Raw genomic sequence first — 20,561 nt, 5'->3', positions numbered from 1 at the left:
GCAACAAAGCACCGCCGCCGTGCCGCTTTTACTCAACAGTTTATTCTGGTTTAAAATTAAAAAAACAGAACGCCTAGGCGTGCGGGACGGGGCTACGCAGGGGTTGCCCCCGCCCGCGGCTCCCGGCCCGGGTATTTACAGCTGGAACACCTCAGACAGAAAAGAGTTATTGCAACGGACAGCACTTGCCTCTACGGTCAAAAATCTCAACCGGTGTTCAGAATCATGACTTGTGGATCCCAAAAGGCAGTTGTTAAACATGCAAAAACATTACTAAACAATATTATCTAACTTCTACAGCTGTCAAATACTTGACCTTAATAAGGAAACCAATTACAAAATACTTCGTTGTAGTGCTATACAAAAGTTATAAAATTAAGATTCTATCAACCACTTTTAAATATTCCAATTTTTTCAACAGTGCAGTTTTTCACATCTTTATCACCACTGAACATTTTGAAGTTAAAAAAAAAAATCAGCAAATTAGATCAAAGTGATGTAATCTTTGGATCCCTTTATTCCTGTGGCCTTCATATACATACACAGACACAAATGACCAGGTTTCTATTTCAGCATATCAGAAAGTTGCAACTAGTCATCCAGAATTGGCAAAAAGACCGTACTGTCCTTTATGACTTCGTGGTCTTAGAACCAGAGTCTCAATGTCTCCAAAGCTACGGTCTATCAAAATGCAAACAACTTCAAACACTAAGAATTCTTTAAATTGCTCATGTCTACAGGTATTACAACAAAGTTAACGTTTCAAGAATTGACAAATGGAGACAGACTTTTATACCAGGCATTCTAGGAGAATCACCAACTTGTGTGCCTGGTCCATTATTAAAAAAAGTTAATATTTCTCGCTAAGTAAAATTAATTGCAAATCTTGACATATGAAAATTCATTTTCTCCTTTTTTTTTGAAAATATCTCCTTAACTTGGTCAAATCCTGTGATATGCCAGAAACTACAAAATCAAATTCTTGCAAGAGCAGTGAAGCATGTATCCAGTCTCATGTAATGGAAGAACATTTTCAAAACTTCATTATAGTCCAAATATAAAAATCAAACATTTAAGCTTGAAAAGCTGCTAAAGAAAAAAAAACCCAACTAATTCAGTGTTCTTCAGCATATCAACTTTCTGCAATAACAGTATGTTTACTGACTTAAAAATGTTTATTCTTTAAAAAATTAGTTGCTTTTTATACAGCTATACAAAGTTTGTAATGTTTCTTTGGCAATGGGATATAATGGAATTTTACAACTATATAAAAACTTTCCTTTGCCTAAGAAACAGTATTTACTGTGTGTACATATCTGACTGACAAAGCAAGTTTTCTACTGTCCAGCACCCCTAGTTGATACAAGAACAACTACCTCAAAAGGGATTTTACAGGATTTCCAAAAACAACCTTCCGTGGGTCAAAACACTCACAGTATCGACGGCCTTCTGCATACCATTGTCCTTACAACTTGAAGCAATTATCAAATACAGTTTAGTAGTAAGAAAAATCCTTTCAGTGATGAAAAAATACTTAAAACTCCATCGAAGTACTGCTTATAATTAACTATACATAAGAAATTACTTATCCTTCTGTCTCAAATATATTTAATGCTTACTGTTTTCAAAGATGGCCATTTCTCAAAAGTAACTGCATTACACCCCTTTGAAATTAAATAGTTAAATCCCAGTGCTGGTGACAAGTATACAGCAAATTAACTTCATTCTTTGCAGAGATCAAAACTAATTCTCTGATTCAAGAAGATCTAGACGTTCACCTGGTTTCAGCTTTCTTGTAGACTACGCAGCGACTTTGTTGTCTTTCTAGAGGGAACAAAAGCAAAGTGGTGAAATCCATTTTGCAAAACAAACCTTATAAAACTAATCTGGGCAACAGCCCTGGGAGCAGTTGTGCTGTGCTGTATTCCCCATGGCCTGCAGCAGAAAGGAGACCTCTGGAGGAGATCAGGCTGGCATCTGCTCAAACCCCCACAGTCTGGCACTGAGCAGAGCAGCTCATCACTGCAAGTACAAGCACAGCACAAATGCTCAGCCCTTACACCACCTCCTACTCAACTGGAAGGCAGCAAAACTCTTCTTCAGAAACTCAAACTGCTGATCTTCAATCCCTCATTTCCATTCAGGTACAGCTACCAAAAAGTTCCTTTAAGGCACAGGACTAACTGTTGCAAACTAATAAAGGAACAGCTGAGGGGTGTCTCACAACAGAGAGAAATGTGCTGTGATGAAACCCATTTTTTGAGTTTAAAAAAAAAAAATAAGATTTCTATCCAAAATCAGAGATTCTTGTTTGCAAAACTAACTGCTCACGCAGTAAACTAGCAGAAGTTGTTGTTCTGTCCCAGTCAGCAGTCTAAAAGCCTAGTTTATCTGAACCAATCCGGATAGTAGTCTTTGTTACTGATTCTAACTATAGGTTATATATAGGTAGTACACTATAGGATTTGTGCCAACTCATTCACAAAGAATTCAAAAGTTTGTTGCATACTAGAAGCAAGTTAAATTATTCCCTCTCATTCTTTATATTTTAAAATTTTGCTTGGAAAAATGCTTGCAATTTACATATCTAACACTTGCAATTGATCTGTAGAAATTTTTTCCCCTTCTTTTTCTTCTCCTCCCCAATACCAGCTATCAAATAGCTATCCAGAGCAGGTGACAAAAGGCAACCTTTATTTTTGGTTGCTGCGGATAGTAAAATGATGCTATGTAACTAAGATTTCAGCATTAACAGACTTTCGAAAAAGCAGCTCAGAGCTCCTGCAAAATATCGCTCAAGAAATTCTAGTTCAACATCAAATCTAGAAGCAGATTTTGGACCACTCCTTTCCCAGAACAGCGCATTGGGTCAGAGCGACACGAAGCGCACTTTACCCTATATTCGAAGTCAGCGAACTCCCTGCCTCCACGGCCTCCTCGGAAGGCGCCGCGGAAGCCGCGGGGGGCGGGGAAGCCGCCCCTGCCGCCGGCCCGGCCTCTGCCCCCTCGGAAGCCGATGACGCCCCTGCCCCTGTAGCCGCCGCGGCCGCGGTTGGGGCGCAGGGGGATGCCGAAGGTCTCCGCGTTCAGCCGCCGCTCCTCGGCCCAGGTGGGTCGCCGCTCCCTGCAGCACAGAACCAACAGGGATTGCTGTGAAACACTTAGGAAGGAAGGGAGAAGCGCCAGAAAGCCCCGGAGATGAAAAGCGATACATTAATCCACGTGGTAAATCTCCACATTATCCCTTCCGCAAGAACCCAGGCGTCTGCCACAGTTCATTGGACTCATCAAGAAGGAACTCGTTACAGTCAGTAATTAGATATTAATAATGCTCCAAGAGTTGGCCCTATTGAAGAGCACCCTTTGTATCCTCTGCACACAGTATAGTTTAAAGCAAGAAACAGTTTACAGTTACAGATGTTATTTTCTCTGGCTGTGAGTACAACCAACAACTCCCCCTCCCCCTCCTGCAAGTCAAAATAGGTCAGCAATCCACATCATCATGTCTAATAAAAAGGCAGCAGCAAAATATAAGCTTAAATTTCCCTGAAATGGTATCTGCCCATTTGAGCAACACTACTGGCCAAAACAGTTATGCAATCTGCTTAGAAACCATTATCAAAGCAGGGTCTTAATTGATTTAACTGAGGTGTTAATTTAAGAGCAAAGCAAAATAAACACCCCCCCCCCCCAACAGCTTAGTAAATCTGGAAAGGAGACTCTAGAGCCTATGCAGTAAGTTCTAAAAGCATGGCTCTAAAACATCTTAAAATACCTTGCTATAACCATATTGCAGTTGCCTGCAAAGAAATGTTGTTCTTCTTATTCCTGTTTTATTTTTGCCAGGTGCATGTGGAAATAAGCTCCAATCACCTTTCATTCAGAGTTGACTGTAATGAGTAGCACTGACAGAACCTTATGATGTAAACATGCCTTAAGCAGACTAACAAGCTTCTCCTTGCAGGCCATACCTATTGTCATCACAGGAAATGTTATCAAAGAAGGATTTGGTTTTGTCATAGTAGCAATTGGGTCCAAGTGGATCTTCCTCATCGGCATTCCCTTCGCTGTTTTGGGTATCAACACCTGAGTCACCTTTGTCTTCTCCATTTACAGGCTTCTCTGGTTTCTCAAGTTTATCTTCTGGAAAATAAAAAGTAAACAGAAGCCTAAAAAAAAAACCCAGCACTATTAACTATTCCTAGTCAGAGACTGAACTATACTGAACGATACAAAAATAATTTAACGTGGAAGTGAAATAATTTGACGTGTAAATCAGGATGCATTGCTGCTGCTGTCTGGAGGTTTCTCTGCTTCCTGTGGGTTTAGTTAACAAAAAACCCTGCGGCAGAACAGATCTGATAGCCATCTATTTTCTCCCCTCTTTAGCTACCTCCTTCCCAGGCTTAAGAGCCTCATTCAGTGAATCATCCTAAAAGCCATCCCATGGTTTTAATCACCCCCACTGTCCTTCTCCTCTGTCTTCTGGTTTTGTTATCTCCTTTGAGATGCAGGGCCAGCATTCTGACTTTATGATATATTTATTTCCTAAAAATGCTTCAGGTTCAACTTACTGTTTTAACTGGTACTGAAAACAAAGCTGATGGTTCAACACCAGCAGCTATTCCTATCTTTAAATCTCATTCCTAAAAGTCGACAGCTTAAATCTCACAATGCTATGCATAAACTTCAGCTAGCCAGCTCAACCTTTCTACACCACACACAAGAATTACCACACTCACAAACATTTCTATAGCTATTCATGGTTAGCTTTCTCTTTTCTCTTTATTACTCTGAAAAAGCCAGTACCAACAGCAAACCATCAACTCATTAAAAAATGATCCAGAAAAACAGGCAAGCACCACAGGACAAATCTAAAGGGACTCAAACTGCTGTTTTTACTCTACACTGAAATTGAACCACTTATTCCCACCTTTTGTTTCCTAGATTTTAGCCGATCATTCACTGAAATAGGGAGCTCACTATATTAACCTGCAACAATTTTGTCCAAAAATAGTAGCAGCGGTGTAACAAACAGGTGGCTGGTCACAAGAGAATGAGGTAATCAAAACAGAAGCCTGCTAGAAAACAAGTGCTGGCAGCATGGTTTCTAACTACTCCTGTGTTCCTCTGGAAAAAGATAAAAGCAAGCAAATGCTAGAAACTTTCAAACAAACTCTCATGCATACTACAGTGAAGTTCTGATCCCAAACTCCTTTGCTTTTGGTCTGTAATTGATGTTAAAATTTTGATATAATAATTGAAAACCTAAAACATGGACTTTCTTTTATTGTATCCTTTCCAGAACCTTAAAGTAACAAACATTATTTGGACTTCTGGTTAAGTAATCTGCATTTTAACAGAGAACTTCACAGATGCTATCTGCTAGTTAAAATTCGTCAAAAACTCAAAAACTGATCCAAGTATTTAATTAACATATGATCCCAGTTTATTTATTAATTGATTTTAAAAATTATTTTTAATGACTGCAAACAAGACTTAATACTATATGCCTTCTAAGAGCTGTTCTCCAAGGTAGGACCAAAACAGCAACACAGTTTCTCCATGCTCAAACCTAAAGCAAAAAATGATTTACCTTTTAATTTAAGTTTATTATGAAATTCTCTATCAATTTCCTCCTTATTGAATTGTGCATTTGCACTTTCAAAATCAAAGTCCTTCTCAAACTTCATTGGACCATCTCTCCTAATACCAAATCTTCCTCGGCCCCCTCTGTGACCTCCACGGCCTCTCCGCGCTGCAGGTGGACCTGGAACTGAAAAGAGGGAAATACTCTTGGGTTTTGCTTTGTGGGTTGGTTTTCCTTTGAAGGTGGTGGAGGGTGTTTTGTTTTTTGGTTTGCTTTCTGATTCCTGGGGCAACCGGTTGGGACTTCAGAAGTGCAGGAAGGGAATGCCTGTTGTTTAAAATCCCATCAGAGCAGCTTCTAATTTATAAATTCACTTACAGTAATGATGGCACTGACACAGAAAGCATAACAGCACTAAATTTGTGTGTTAAGACTCTCTAGAAGTCATTAAAAAATTTTGGAAGAAGAGTTAAAATATTAGTGGCTTTTCAGTCAGGTATTTCTCTAGAAAGGCTTTTATTTCATGCTATTATGCTTATAAATCCCTGAATAGACCTTGATTTACATATTTATTTAAACTGATTGCTTAGTATAAAACAACAAGAAGAGATTTTTCTCTTTAATGTTGACTTCATTTGCTTGTATTCTAGCTCAATGCAAAGCTGTAACCTCCTCGAACCAAAATGTGAAAGAATTTATGTATTTTAGCAAATTTTAAAAAAATCTTATTGGTCTGAAAGCAACGATAGCTATTTCTCAAAACATGATTTACCAATTTGTCGTTTGTTTTCATTTCTGAGTTCATTTTCTGATCTTGAAACCTTGTGTGCTTCAGCTAAAGTTGGAAATAAAAACATGATTGGTTTATCCAATTAAGTATTTATCATACTTTTGTATATATAGTTCAGATTTTAAAAAAATCCAAACCTATAAATGTAAACCACATGTTTAAATCATAAAAGAATAAAAAAGTAATTTAGAATATATGCTTAAATTTAAAAATAAATATGTATCTAATCCAGGTCTCTGCTGGCCAGCCTACCAGTAATAGACAGCAGGAAAATTCCTATGTATTACCCTTTAAAAGAGTACTTTGTATGTGTATGGAAGGAATGAAGCTGTATGAAAACTATCCAAAGCTACCTCGTCTGTGCTCTTGGTTCTCTAGGGATTTTTGGCTTGCAGACACCAAAGGTCTGGTTTGTACAGGACTCCTCCTCCCAACTGGTACTGTAGTGGGCAGGTGGGCTGAAGCTGTTTGTACAGCTTGTTCCATGGTGGGGCTCCTTCTCAAATGGTCCATCTGAGGGCTTGAACGACCTGGGGATAAAATAAAACAAAACCAAACCCCACAGCGTTATCTGTCATTTTCAAAGGTGAGCTACTGGAGTTACTGGTCTCATTCAATCTAGACTGACAGGTTTTTCTGCCTTACCAGTCAAGACAGCTGTGTCAAAAAAAAAAAAAAAAAAAAAAAGGGTTATTTAGGACTATCCCTTCCCTCAGTCTAAAAGGAAATAATGGGTAGGACACTCAATCCCTATTAACCCATTAATGATGTGCATTTAGATGTGGAATGAAACTTTGGCACTCATTACAGGTGAAAAGGCTCCTTCTGCCTCCCTGGGATGCCAAGTGGGAAGAGCTCCCAAAGGCAGCTGCAGCTGCTCAGGCACTGCTGCAGGATCCCTGCCTGCACAAGGACAGTGCAGCTGGGCCAGGCTCAGGGCAGGGAAGGAGCTGTGGGAGCTGCCCCACGCAGCACTGCTCACACGGGGCCACGTGCAGCATGAGGGGCTGGAGGCAGAAACACCTTCAGAATGGAGACATTGATCCAGCCAGATGAGTTTACAACATCAAATAGGTAAATCTACTAAGAAATTAGAGTAAGACTCAAGTCCCAGTAAGTAAAAGAACAAGGTTCTTTCTCATTACAAAACTAACAAAAGGAAAACAAAAAACTAAATCCACAAAGACCCATTAACAAAACAATAAATCCAACCATACTACACTTGCAATGTCCAAAACCAAAAAATATTTCTAAAAGCAAACACTCAGAAAAAAACCTGCTGGTGCCCCACAGGAAATGTTGTGGCAGAATGTACATTCACCTGGAGCATATGTCACACATACCCATACACGACCATGATTTGTACAGACTTGAACTACAGAAAAGCAAGCTACTATTCCAACAGAGAAAGACTCAGCACACTTTTGCCTCTTGAATTAATCCAACAAGGTAGAACCTATTATTGGCAACCCACTCAACTAGCCCTAGAAACATTCCTAATGGGTATACAGATCTCAGCCGGAATTTAGGAAAAAAACCTGTTTGCTCTAAGTTTGCTACTGCCTTTTAACATGACTGCACAATTTAAAACCAGCATTAGGAATGTATCTCGGCACACGCTTTGACAGCAAGGAAGAGTGGAAGAGCAGGAAGTAATGCAGTTTGGGCTCTTCAGGAGCAATGTTAACAGCATTTGCATGAAGGGTGAGGGTTCTCAACGTTAAGTTTCTTTTTTCTTTGCCATTCAAATACCATCCAGAGTCTCCAATCCAGAAAAATTATTCTTTTTTCCAATATTACATAAACTATCCATACAGTTCCTGTTACTATTAACATGACTTGAAAATCATGTCACCATCTCTACAGGAAATCAGGTCTGCTGTTAATATTATCTATGTAACTATACACAAACAGAAGAACTGCAGTTAGGAATAAAGATTTTAAAATTTTAAGCTGAAGGACTTCCCATTTCAATCAATATGAAGTATCTGCAGTGCTGTCATGTTATCAATAAAACTAAATGCTGAATTTCCACATGTACGTGTTTGCTAACATTATTTCACTTAATTAAGTCCTACTTCTCAGTACAGATGCTTTAAGAGTATCAATAAATATGTTACTACCTGCAGCACTCCAACATGTAGAGAAAACACATTTAAAGAGCAAACACAAAGCCTCTTAGAGTTTCCTGGTTTTAAAACCAGGTGTTTTCATGAGAGAATTCAGCTGTTTGGTTGGCATTTTTGGCAACCACCAAAATCACACAGACACAACTGGTCAAAAAAATGACTGAAGTCAGGAAAAAAGATTTTACCTTGAGACATCTGTGTTTTTAGTGATCTTGCATCTGTTGTAAATGCAGAACCAACTGCAGTGCTTTGGGACATGCTAGCACTGCCTGAAGAGTCTGCTCCAAAAGATGTTAAAGAACCTCCTGCTTTGAAAGAAATAATACAGTTGTAAAATCTGGTTTAGACTTTTTTAAAATTAGCACTAAATGACTAGTGAAGCTTTATTAGGCACTTATTCTAGAGTACACGTAAGTCTGCCCTTCCCACGCGCTTTTAGTTTAACAGATGAAAGACAATACTAATATCTTGATTTTTTAATCTAAAATGAAAAATACTTCTAAACTTATCATCACAAGTATTAACAAAACACAGTCATATTACAGAGGCATACATATTGGTATATACTTCCACTTAAGATCCTTTCAGCAATTATATGACTGCCACATCTCATTAATTGTTATCAAATTATGGCCAATTCTACAGCCTTTCTTTTGCATAGCTAACATTTTCAGTACCAGGAGTAACTATAAGGTCCTAGGAGAAAAACTAAACTGTGAAATAAACTCTCAGGGAGGAAGGAAAGTTGGTTGGTGAGTCTCAGAGAATATGTGCAGTATAAAGGAGCAACTAGCCCATGCAGCTCACAAATACTTCCAGCCATCTATTTCCCACCTAGCCAACACCTCACAAACAGCTGGAGCATTGTGCTGGCACAAGACTGCTGAATAATCCAAATCCTTAGTTAAGGCACGCAGCACCTGGTCAACCCAACAGCACAGCTATGAGGCTTCTCTGGAGGGGCTGCCTCTATCAGTTATCAAATACAGTGAATACTTGTCCCTCAGAGAGGTGTTTAATTCTCAATCATAACTGATTTGATTTAAGATGCAAAGACTACAAACAACTCTACTTTCAAGCTAAACTGCAGAACTAACAGATGGAAGACTCTGAATCTGCCCTATTTCTGATGAAATTGTAAGCAGTGACTACTGTCTGCACACACAGAGCTTCACTGCCAGGGGAACACTGGATAACCAAAGTGAACCTACCAACTCCCACAGTGCCGAACTGCTGCCCCACCAGCGGGCTCGGGCTGAACTGACTGTACGCAGGCATCCTGCCAAAAGGACCATAGGACCCCACAGACTGGAATGAAGATGTAGTCGAAGATCCTAGTGAGGACTAAAGACAAAACACACAACACACTAGCAAAGACTCAGAAATAGTTCTGTGAGGCAAGAAATGTAGAAACTCTAAAATAAACATTTTTACAAGTAGGTACAGCTTAGAAAGCATTTTCACCCTTCCAGCATCACAGGCCTGTAGAAATAGAACCACAAAATTTTGCAATCGTTTGCCTGTAATCTCAGACACCAGACTCTCTTGTCCAACACACGCATATAGGCTTTGCTTGCAAATTTAGGAAGTGTCCTATCTTTTTCTTTGAAGTTTCAAACCCCACAGGTACAGTAAGACACCCAAGCATACTGGAGGAGGCTGGGGTTATCACTATTATTGGGGTTCACAGTAATGCAACTTCACTCTTGACTACAACTGACAGAAGGACTTGCACCAAATTTAATAAAAGTTCTTGGAGAAATGCAAGGGCACCTCATATAAAAGTTCAAAAATTTTATCCTACAGAATAGATAGAGCAGTAGAACCGTATTAAATGGGATTATCAACCTCCATTTGAAGCACGAGATTTTTTTCTTGCTCTCAGGGATTATGTTAAGATACCCCATAAGCACAATCAAAAAGCCAACAAATTTTTGAGAAAACTATTTATCAATCTGTTTACTTCAAAATGACAGACTAATTAAACATGAAGGCTTCAAGCTGTAAGCTGTTTTCCCCTCAGAAACCAAGTATCCACTATGCAAGTAACTGCCTTCTAGTATGAATCCTGTTTAAAAACACTGAATTGGATGAAACACTTTAAAGTTATAGCTAAAAAATTTTGAACATTAAAACAAAAAATAAAACAAGCAAACAAAAGCCACTAATGATCTGGAGATATTTCAGCATCTATTCAGTTTGATTTATACCAAGTCTGATCTTCCCAAGAACTATGTGTCCTCCTAAGCCAAGTCCCTTTCAAAAAAGGCATCAAGACCTTCAAAACACCATTAGTTGGTTTTGAAAAGACAGCAGCATGTAGTGCACTGTGCTAGAGTTAGATTTCAACCTTCATTTCCCCAGTTAAAGACTGTGAAAGGAGAAAATCTTTCCAGAGTTCTTTACATTGGTTGTGAACCTTATAGCAATAAACACTTCAATTTTTAAACAATCACCTAGAGAACACTTAAGTTAGCAAGTTACCTCTTCAGCAACTATTATTTAAAACTCTTGTTTTGACTTACCTGAACAATAGCAGGGTCCTGTGGCAAGGAGCACTGAGGTTTTGGTGGCTCACAGACAGTCAGGTCCTTAATGTCGCTGCCCCGGAATATAATGTACTCAAAGACTTCATCACGAGGTGGGATGGGTCTGTCCGTCGGTCTGTCCTCTGTGCCAAAGGAGCGAACTGCAAAGTCGGGAAGGGAGAAAAAGAATGAAACGTCCCACACCCAACAAAAGGGTTTCAAATACACTGCAGACACCAACAGCTTTAAATAAAAATAATAACATTTGTTGAGAAATAAACCCCTTATTGCATAGGCATCATATTCTTTATCATTATCAACTCTCCTCAGACAAACAAGTAATTTTAGCTAAAAAATCTGAGTTAAAACCCAAGCTGAAAGACTAAGACATCACTTATGCTATCAATTACATGTTGCATATTTCAACTGTTTTGTGAGGGTAAGGGGAAGCAGCAAGGCAGGTTTTTTTTTTTTGGCTGGTGAGCCAATCCTATGAATCAAGGAATACATTACATACTTCATATTCTGTACTTGCCAAACAAGAAAAATATGCTAATATTACTAGAATCTGGAATATTAAAAATTATCAAATGTTAATTTCTCAAGAGATTCAAAATTTAATAAAACAACAAGAATCCTATGATATTTCTGTACAATTTTAACTACGCAAAATGCATTCTTCTTGCTGCTGTAAGGTTCATATGATCTCTGTTAAATTAAGCAAACTCACTGGGGCATAACTGTCTTCCTACCAAGACAGTAAATTCCTTGTATGAACTGCAACAGCTCTCTGACTGCACAGCAGTGAAGCAATCCAGATCTCTCTTTTGCACTATGTATAATCACTACCACTGCACATGGATACCATCACTTCGCTGTCACTGCCCTCTCAGAAACTCTTCCCCACCCTCTGACCGCCAACCTCGGTTGGGTATCAAATGAAACAAACAATAACTAAAGAAGAGATTTGTCTCCAAGAGCTAGTTTTGCAAGCAAAACTAAACAATGGATTGAAACCAGAGAGGGGAAAAAAACAAACCCCAAAATCACAACAGTCACATTTGATCACAACCTCATCAACTTGTAGCAGCTTTAACAAACCCTTATGACTGTTTTTGTTCCAGCCTTTTAGAAAGTGTTTGCTTGCTTTGCAAGGTACAGGTTATGCTGAGAAAAAAAAAAACCAATCTGTATTTTGCTTTAATTTACCAGAATTAGATTTCCCTCCATTTTCAGATGCATCAACATTTTGGGGACATCATTAGGCACTTATTTACAGCCATAGAATCATTTGTCAAGAAAAGCAGAGTCTCCCGTAGAGATGTATAAAGTGATACTGAGTCATTTCTCAGGCTGCACCAGCCATCTTCCATCACTGCTGCTTCTTGTGATACTGCATAAACAGAGCTCAAGAGTCAGGTATTAAAAATCTTTTTAAGAAGCATAATTCAGGGGTAAAGAGATTATGTCCACACTACAAAGAAAAGTAACAGTAAGTGGTTACAGTTATTTTGTTCATGTATCATCTAGTGAGCTTTCATTATCTTTTCTGTTCCTGTGCATCTGAAAGTCTGCTCTGGATGGTACTACAAAGTGTGAGGAATATAAAAGGGCACACACTTTAGTTAATGTCAGTCCTTGTTAGAAGAGGAATGTCTTCTTTTCCTCTACAGAAAGAGGTGTCTGGATCTTCAAATTTGCAGAAATTAACTCAAAGTAATGGACGGTAGCTTAATAACATTATCAGTGGGTCATGTGCATTCCTGGGTCAATTAATTCCATTGATTTTTATTCACCAGGCTTTTCTATTTCACCATCTTAATCGTGGATCTAGCCTCACTTTCTGGCCATCTTATACTCCATTTAACTCATAAATTATCTTGGACTTTCATTCCATCATTTAACCTGCTGCTTTGGTAAATAAAACCAAAGTTGAATTTATACTGCTTCTCTCTGTCCCACATTGAAATGGTTTCCCTAGTAGACATTTCGTCTACAAACACAAAAATGGCCAGAGTATGATCAGTAAGTTACAAAGGATTTTTACTCTCTAGCTAAAGTGAAGAAACTACTCTATAGCAACACCACAGAGAAAGGGTAGTAGGTTAGAGGGCTGCATCTTGCCTTTACATGGAAATAAAAATCTGCTGAACTGTGGAAAAAATCTGCTCTGGAATTATTTCTCTTAAATCAGAGCTATACTACACAGGTATTTTAATATTAATAATAATGTCCCATGACACATAAAGAAACAGTTCTAACACCTAGCAATTGCCTTTTTCCATTCTAAACCAATCAAAAAAAAAAAAAGGGGGGGAACCACAAGACTTTCATCTACTGATGTGCTGAAAGAAGTAAAGGGATTTCAGTGCATGTTAAAAAACAATGTTTTTCTCCACACCATGAAATTACCCTAACATCAGAAGGAAGTTATTCAATGCCAAACTTTAGAGTTAATCTTTAAGAGATTCAACTTTCTATGCAGTTAATCCAAGACACTGATATGGTTGCCAGTGGTTTAGCAATAAAACACACTGAGACTTGCTATTAAAAGTTTGACTCTTCCTTTACTTCCCCCTTGCCCCAAATCAAACTGGTTTTATCACAGCCTTCTGCAAAATATAAACACAGTTTCATCCACTGAAGATTTGCTCTGCTGGAGAAGGGTAAGCAAACTCCCCTGATTTGTAGTTCAGACTCAGCCTCTCACCACAAACAACCAAAATAAGCACCCCAAGTCAAATTTCCTTTAAAAGCAGGAACCAGAGCTGCAAGTGTGGTGCTCTTAATGAGTCCAACCCTGTCAGGTCCTTCAGAGTAGTGTTAAGGAGTTGAAAATTACTTTTTGTATTTTGCAAAGGCCTAACTATCTTTACGGTTTCTGTTTTCCTCACTTAGATTAGGATTTAACACAACCTGAGTTCACAAAAGTAAGAAGTCTAACAAGAAATAGCTTTTACCATGTTTTCTCATAGTCAAAAATACTAAAGTTGACAGAGTATCAAAAGCACAAGGTGTTGGAGCAGCAGCAGGCTTAGACCTCTATCCAGTTCTTGGGGAATTTGCTCAGACTACCTCCTTCCTTTGGTAGTTCATATATAGCAAAGTATTGAAGAGTGAGAGGAAATGAGGATAAGCTCGTGAAAGACAATTTTACAACTGTGGTAAATCTAATTAATCTTACCTTGTTGATATCAGGATTGGGGGTTTTTTGTTTTTGAAAGAGCTAAACTGGCTTAAGAACTTGCAAACAAAAGGACAAACAGTACATGTTAAAAGCAAACTTACTTTTTGTCAGTGTAAATACACACAATTAAGTAGCTAGCTAAAATAACTAGTTCTTTTAAGCCTATTCATATATAAGCTCATGTTAAAGTGCTGTGAGCAATTTTTTGTACAGATTTTGACTGTGATATCACTGCTACATGATATTTTGATTTTTATTACCATATTATACTACTGTGGCATTTAATGGCAATGTGGCAACTTTCCCTGCAAGTTAAGAGATAGGATTACTTCTTGATTAACACAGGGAATCTAAGCAGAATGTTAATCAGAAGCGAAGCTATTGTCTCTGCTAGCAAGAGGACTTTGGTGAATTACTGCAAACAGGTAGTTCAGCCTGTGCACAGCACTGACACTCTCCCCTCACTCCCTGAGGAGCAAGCACACACAGAAACCCACTTCTTCCTGCTCCTAAGGCACCCAGGAGGAGCAAGGCGACTGAAACGAGACCACCACAAGTGAACAAGTCATTTCAATTGCCACCTCTCTCCAAACATCATCACCCTTTCACTGCAAACATGCTTTGATGCCTGCACAGCACACCGAGCTCATGCCAAGCTCATTTCTCCAGAACAATTAATTCAGCCTGCATTCCCTTACTTGCAGGGAGATGGATGAGAGCAGTAGGCAGCAGTGGGCTTTGACAAGAGGAATTTCCCTGCTGTGACATACTGTGCACAACTTTGGTTTAGCACACAAGTTTGGTTTATGCCCTAACCCTCAAGACATGCAAAGAGCATATTATTTAACTGACTAAAATATACGTTCATAAAAATTGGATAGAAATGTAACCCTTCCCTTTCCTGCTCCCACCCCTGAATGAGCTCAAGCCTTCACAAGGTTTTTAACTTTCCTCTGTCTGCATTTCTGAGTCCTTCAACGGCAATTAATATTCTGTAGAAGTCTAAAAGGGAAGTTTTCCTTTTGATGTGTCATTATACCATGGACAACACTGTCACAGATGGTTGAAAATGCCAGAAATTTAACTACTTCTTAAAATTACCAAAAGCTGTTTCATTAACGTCTATCAATTATAATGGTTCCAAATGCACCTCTCAAAGTTACAAGAGCTGCTAAGTGAGAACTGATGCATTACAGCAGAGATAATGTTTAATTTTGTTTCTTATACTCACATACCTAAGGATTCAGTTGTTGAAGGAAAAAAGCTTTTTCTGACCCAACATGTCTGTTCTTACACAGCCTACCTGCATTAAAAATAACTCTTTCTAAATCAGTGCCTTGGAACAGAAAAGCATTATGTATAACTAACATGAAAGACCACATCTTTTTAATGCCACAACATTAAAGCACTGAGATCAAGCATTGTGATTATTCTATAAATGCCCCAGGTAGGGCAGCAATCATTTTCCAGCAAGAAAACTAACCGTAACTTGCAAACTCCTCTTAAGTTCCTTGGGCTTAATGTTTTAAAAATTAGTGATGATTTTTTTAAAAAACTAAGCATTAACTAAAACCATGAACTAGAAGGACATTTTGACTTATTTGAACTTAAGGCTTGACAATAGCAGTAAGTGGGTTTAGGATCCAGACACTGTCTCTGAAAAGCTGTCAATGCACAGAGCATACATACACCAATAACATTTCAGAACCTCAAATGTTCTAAGCACAGCTTGCTTAGTGCTTGGAATCCACTATGGATGGACGTTTCCCCCGTTATTTATGGAATTGTGTGCTTATACACTTTGTGAAAGGATGCATCACTTCACCTTATCAGACTCCAGCTCAGGTTAAAAATGTTATGCTCAACAGTTAACCATTCCTATCTTTCTCTTATTGTGGGATAGAGGCCACAAATTTTGCTTAGTGAAAAGATCACAACGTTCTAAATAAAATGCTGATTAGAGAAGCAGAGCAGATTGCCCCCAGTAAGGGAGGACTACAGTCTGTGCTGGCAACAAATAAAATTTATTTCTGTCTGAAACTCTAGACAATTTAAGGCAAATGAAGGCATTCCATGAATACAACTTAATGAGATTAATCATTTACTGTGGCTTATCCCACACAAATCCTACAGCTGGGCAAATCTGTAGTTATTCAAGAACAGATTCTACCTCTACTTTTGCACTTTATGCCACCATTTTAGTAACCTCAGTTAGAATATGAAAAATGATAAGGTGCCCTGCATTCAATTCAGGGAACAGTCATGTCACACAGACTACACAGCTGAGCAACTGAAAGGATCAAGTCTTTAGGGTGTTTTTTTGTTTGGTTTGTTGTTGGCTATTTTTTGTGTGTGTGTGTGTGTCTCTCTGGCAAAAAAAAAAAAAATACACTTGTGGTCAAGATTCACACTAAACAGTTCTGGTTTCACTTCTGGACCCAGCACAAGAAGAGGTAACTATTACCCGATCAACATATTCACAGCTAGAGTACAAGTTCTGCTTCTTTCAAAAACAGACCTGGCCAATAATTAAGCACACTTGCCATCTTACATATACAATGCCCTAAGCTTTCAGAAACTTGAATACTCTTGAGCAGAGCATTCTGTTCATGAGCACAGAGAAGTGCCCTACAGGCTAAGAGGGTTGTTATCAGCTCCAGATTAATCTCACGATTTTTGGTTCCATGTGGCCTAGAAATACTGGCTTATTCTCTTCCAAATCATAACATTATTAGAAAACACACATTTGTCAGCTAACTCAGCCAAGTTTTATTAAAGTAAATTCAGTGGTTTAGAGTTACATTTCTGATGAGAGCTATGTGAAGAGAGTAGGTCAGACTTGTAACTGTAGTTTGATCAATCTTAAATACGACACACCACAACATGACTTAACCATTCTTGAGAAGCCATGCAAAATTAGCTCGGTCAGCACTAAATCAGTCTAATTCTGGACAAGACTATCACAAGGTCCTCAAGGATAGGATTCTTTTTCTATGTGCTTTTGCACAAACCTTAACAATCACAGCATGCAACTAGAATTTCAGGACATATATTTTTAATCGCTATCATTATCTAGCTTTTACTTGTATAAATCAAAACCAGCTGTCCTTCCAAAGTAGATAATGCAACTCCAGACAGGCAAATTAACCTAAAGGCAACTTTAGAAATAAGTAAAAATCACATAATGAAAGCTAAACGTCTCATAAACGAACCGTACAATCTTAGGACCAAACTCACTGCAAGGTGCTTCCGAGCCGATGTATCACAATTCACTAAACATAGTAACCTATTTTTTAAACAATAACCGGGGGGTGCTGTTTGCGAGGAGGGAAGGCCTTAAAGTGACACAGCGACCAAACAAGAGTTACCAAAAGGCCAGCGAAAGCGAACACACTCATGGTAGGCACCAGCACCCACGGCAGCTGTGCAGAACGGAACACACCGGCGTTAAGCCTTTCCTATCAGCCAGGAACCGAGCTCTGAAATATTTGGGGCAGAGAGGATTCCATTTGCACAAGAAACAATTTTTCCTCTTACCTAATGGCTGGACAGACTCTCCGCTTTCACATATGAATTTAGATTACTTAGCAAGACTTCATAAATGCAAGAAGTATAAAGGAGAAAAATGCTGATACGCACGTATATCTCTTCTGGCCAACAACATTCTCCTACCATTCCGAACTACACTGTGCCATAAACTTCCAAAATTAACATCTACGTTCAGCTTTTACCCGTAATCCAGCACTCAGGATTCCGTTCAGACTCGATCGACTGCCGTCCTAAGTTGCAAACCAGTCATATAGCCCTCTAGTTTGTAATTCTTAACAATGCAAAGAAAACCTTTCTAGCCTCCCTGTCCTACTCCCTTTCACGCACTAGCTCTGGACCACTTCCACCGCCACGGGTTTCACACTTGCGCTCCACTAGGAAGAGCTCTGAGCAGCCCCCGGCTCGGTACTGCTCCCAGCTCCTCTCCGCGAGGGTCCCTCCCGGAGCAGGGGGAACGGGGCCTCGCAGCGCTGTCGCGCCGCCGCTCTCCCGGCCAGACCCTGTCTCGCTTCCACATCCCCCGCAGCCGCCCCGCCGGGAGGACGGCGGGGGAAGGCGGGCCGCCCGCCGGGCCCCTCAAGCGCCCGGACAGCGCCGCGGCTCCAGGTCCTCGCTCGATCCCGGTCCCGCGGCCTCGATCCCGTCCCGCGGCCTCGATCCCGTCCCGCGGCCGTGCTCCACTCCCGCCCCTCCCCGAGCGCCGCCGGGCCCGCTCCTCCGGCCTGCCGCGTCCTTACCCTTAGCCAGCGCCACCGTGGAGTTCTCGGTGTCGATGGTGTACAGGATCCCCTCATAGCGGATCTCAGCCTTGGAGATGAGGCTAATCTTGCTCCCAATGTAGGGCGTCCCCCCGCTCATGGCGCTGCTTCTCGGTCAGGGACAGCCCTTCGCCGCAGCCGAGGGCTCCTTAAGCCAAACACAAGCAACCCGGAAAGCCCAATCCAGAGTCGTAGTACGCGCTGTCCTCCTGCCGACCCGAGTCACCGCTCCGCGCACAGCGGAACCCTCGGCCCAGACCCCAGCGGAGCACTCAACACGGCCCGCGCCCCGCGGCTCCCAACATGGCCGCCGCCTTCATCTTCCCTCACAGCGCCCCCCCCGCCCGGCCCGCCAGGTGCATGCTGGGAGCGCGGCTGCTCTCGCGAGAGCTGCGAGCAGGGACGCGAGCGTCTCGGAGCGGAGCTTCGGCCCCGCCCGGCCCGGTTCAGCCTGGCTCGACTCGGTTCGGTTCAGCCCGGCCCGGCCCGGCCCAGGTGCAGCTCGTGAGCTTTGGTGATGGGGGGTTCGAGGGGCCCGGTGTTTGAACGGCAAATGCCGCTGACCCCCACGAGCAGTCCCACGTAACATGCGGTGACAAGGAAAAGGCTGGTCTGTGGCTGCTCCTCGGCCTCCTGGAGGAGTTGGAGAGGCTCGTAACAGCGTAGAGGATCAGCTACGCCGTGGTACGTGGATTTCCTGCTGCCTTACACTCGATGAGAGAAGGAAGGAAGATGTGGTGCACATCTTCCTAAGACTTCTCTCACCTGCCTCTCAAAACTGGAGAGGGTGGTTTTTATGGAAGTACAGTTTAATGCCACAGTATTAGAAAAATGGACGCTAAAACTTCTTTCATAGTCAGGACTGGTTGCAGAATCATGTCTGCCTTTCCATTCTGGTGTGAAAACTCTGGAGATGGTCATATGCAAATGAAGTTCAGGAGCAGCGCAACTAAGTGACGACTACATGGACTATTCTCTGATACAATCAATAGTCTGTGACTCATAAACAAAGTCATATTGGTTAGATTTCTATTTTTTCCAACCCAAACAATTACTCTTTATACAATAGCAAATTGAATCTTAATACCTACTGTGTTTTAGTTAAACTTCCAGGTAGAAGCATTTGTTAAAAATCCAAATTTAATTTAGCTGTAGCACTCCACAAAAGCAATGCTCATTTTCTATACATCAAAAATTTGCTCAGATCTCTTGTGTACATTTAATCCTGCTTTTCATAAACACTGCTGTACTTTGCAATTCACACACTGCATCAGATCCTGCTCATACATCCTACCACGCCTTTGCACCTTCAGTATTTTCACTGGCTACTTTATTGAAGAAATATGCACTGGTTTGATTTCAGGAGACATTTAAACTTATCTTAATTAAACTGATACAACTTATACTTAATGCATTTTAAGAGTGGTTTCTTTTTATTCATCATGAACTTGCTCCTAAAGGACAATCAGGTGAAACTACCCTGAATAAAAATGTAACCTCCTTTGAGAGGAAACAGAGCAGCCAGGAGCAGTTTGGTCTTGTGACTCCAGCGAGTCTTACACGGTAGGACGGAGCAGATTGAGCCAGGACTGGAGAGGAGGTGAGCCAGCACCCTCACTCCTTCCCACCAATTGAATGTCCTTATTCACTGAGGCACCTTTTCCAGGTTTTGGGAAACCCTGAGAGATTACAAAATGAGGAATGATTCACATTTCAGACCACAGGGCAGCAGCTCCCGTACATCCCAGTTTTGCAGGCACTTGTGCTGTTGCAGGCCAGGAGAGACAGATGTGGAATCCAAGCTGCTCCCGGGGTCACAAACCCATGCCTATCCCTTGTGTGTTATTCATACAGGAAAAAAAAGTTTTTATTTAGAGGGTTCTATCAAAGGCACTCTCCTGGCCATTTGTTTAAAAAACGATGATTTAGGACCACTGTCTTTCTCTTAAAAGTTATTTCAGGGTCTGTGAGGAAGTGCGATAACAAAACCACTAGCAACAAAATTAACTACGTTAAATTTCCCGCGAGGA

The 20,561-nt window shown here is 40.5% G+C and overlaps 1 protein-coding gene across 10 annotated transcripts; it reads right to left on the bottom strand.

Annotated features, from left to right (window-relative positions):
* Positions 1–20: 20 nt before the first annotated feature.
* LSM14A (LSM14A mRNA processing body assembly factor) lies at positions 21–18,843 on the bottom strand. Of its 10 annotated transcripts, none has more exons than XM_062499668.1 (10): positions 18,511–18,843; positions 11,035–11,198; positions 9,721–9,853; positions 8,695–8,817; positions 6,734–6,910; positions 6,363–6,425; positions 5,597–5,776; positions 3,972–4,143; positions 2,896–3,124; positions 21–1,824 (listed from the first exon to the last, which is right to left on the bottom strand). In XM_062499668.1, exons 1-10 carry the CDS (start codon positions 18,629–18,631, stop codon positions 1,801–1,803), a joined length of 1,386 nt encoding a protein of 461 aa, XP_062355652.1. In that variant the 5' UTR covers positions 18,632–18,843; the 3' UTR covers positions 21–1,800. The 10 variants fall into 10 exon arrangements, with proteins under 10 accessions (XP_062355652.1, XP_062355650.1, XP_062355653.1 ...); XM_062499666.1 differs by having other exon boundaries at positions 21–1,820; XM_062499669.1 differs by having other exon boundaries at positions 5,597–5,770.
* Positions 18,844–20,561: the final 1,718 nt, after the last annotated feature.

Source organism: Cinclus cinclus, chromosome 11, assembly GCF_963662255.1.
Source record: "Cinclus cinclus chromosome 11, bCinCin1.1, whole genome shotgun sequence".
Classification (NCBI taxonomy): Eukaryota; Metazoa; Chordata; class Aves; order Passeriformes; family Cinclidae; genus Cinclus; species Cinclus cinclus.
Note: the sequence above shows the minus strand (reverse complement) of the source record. Positions and strands in the feature narration are given on the sequence as shown.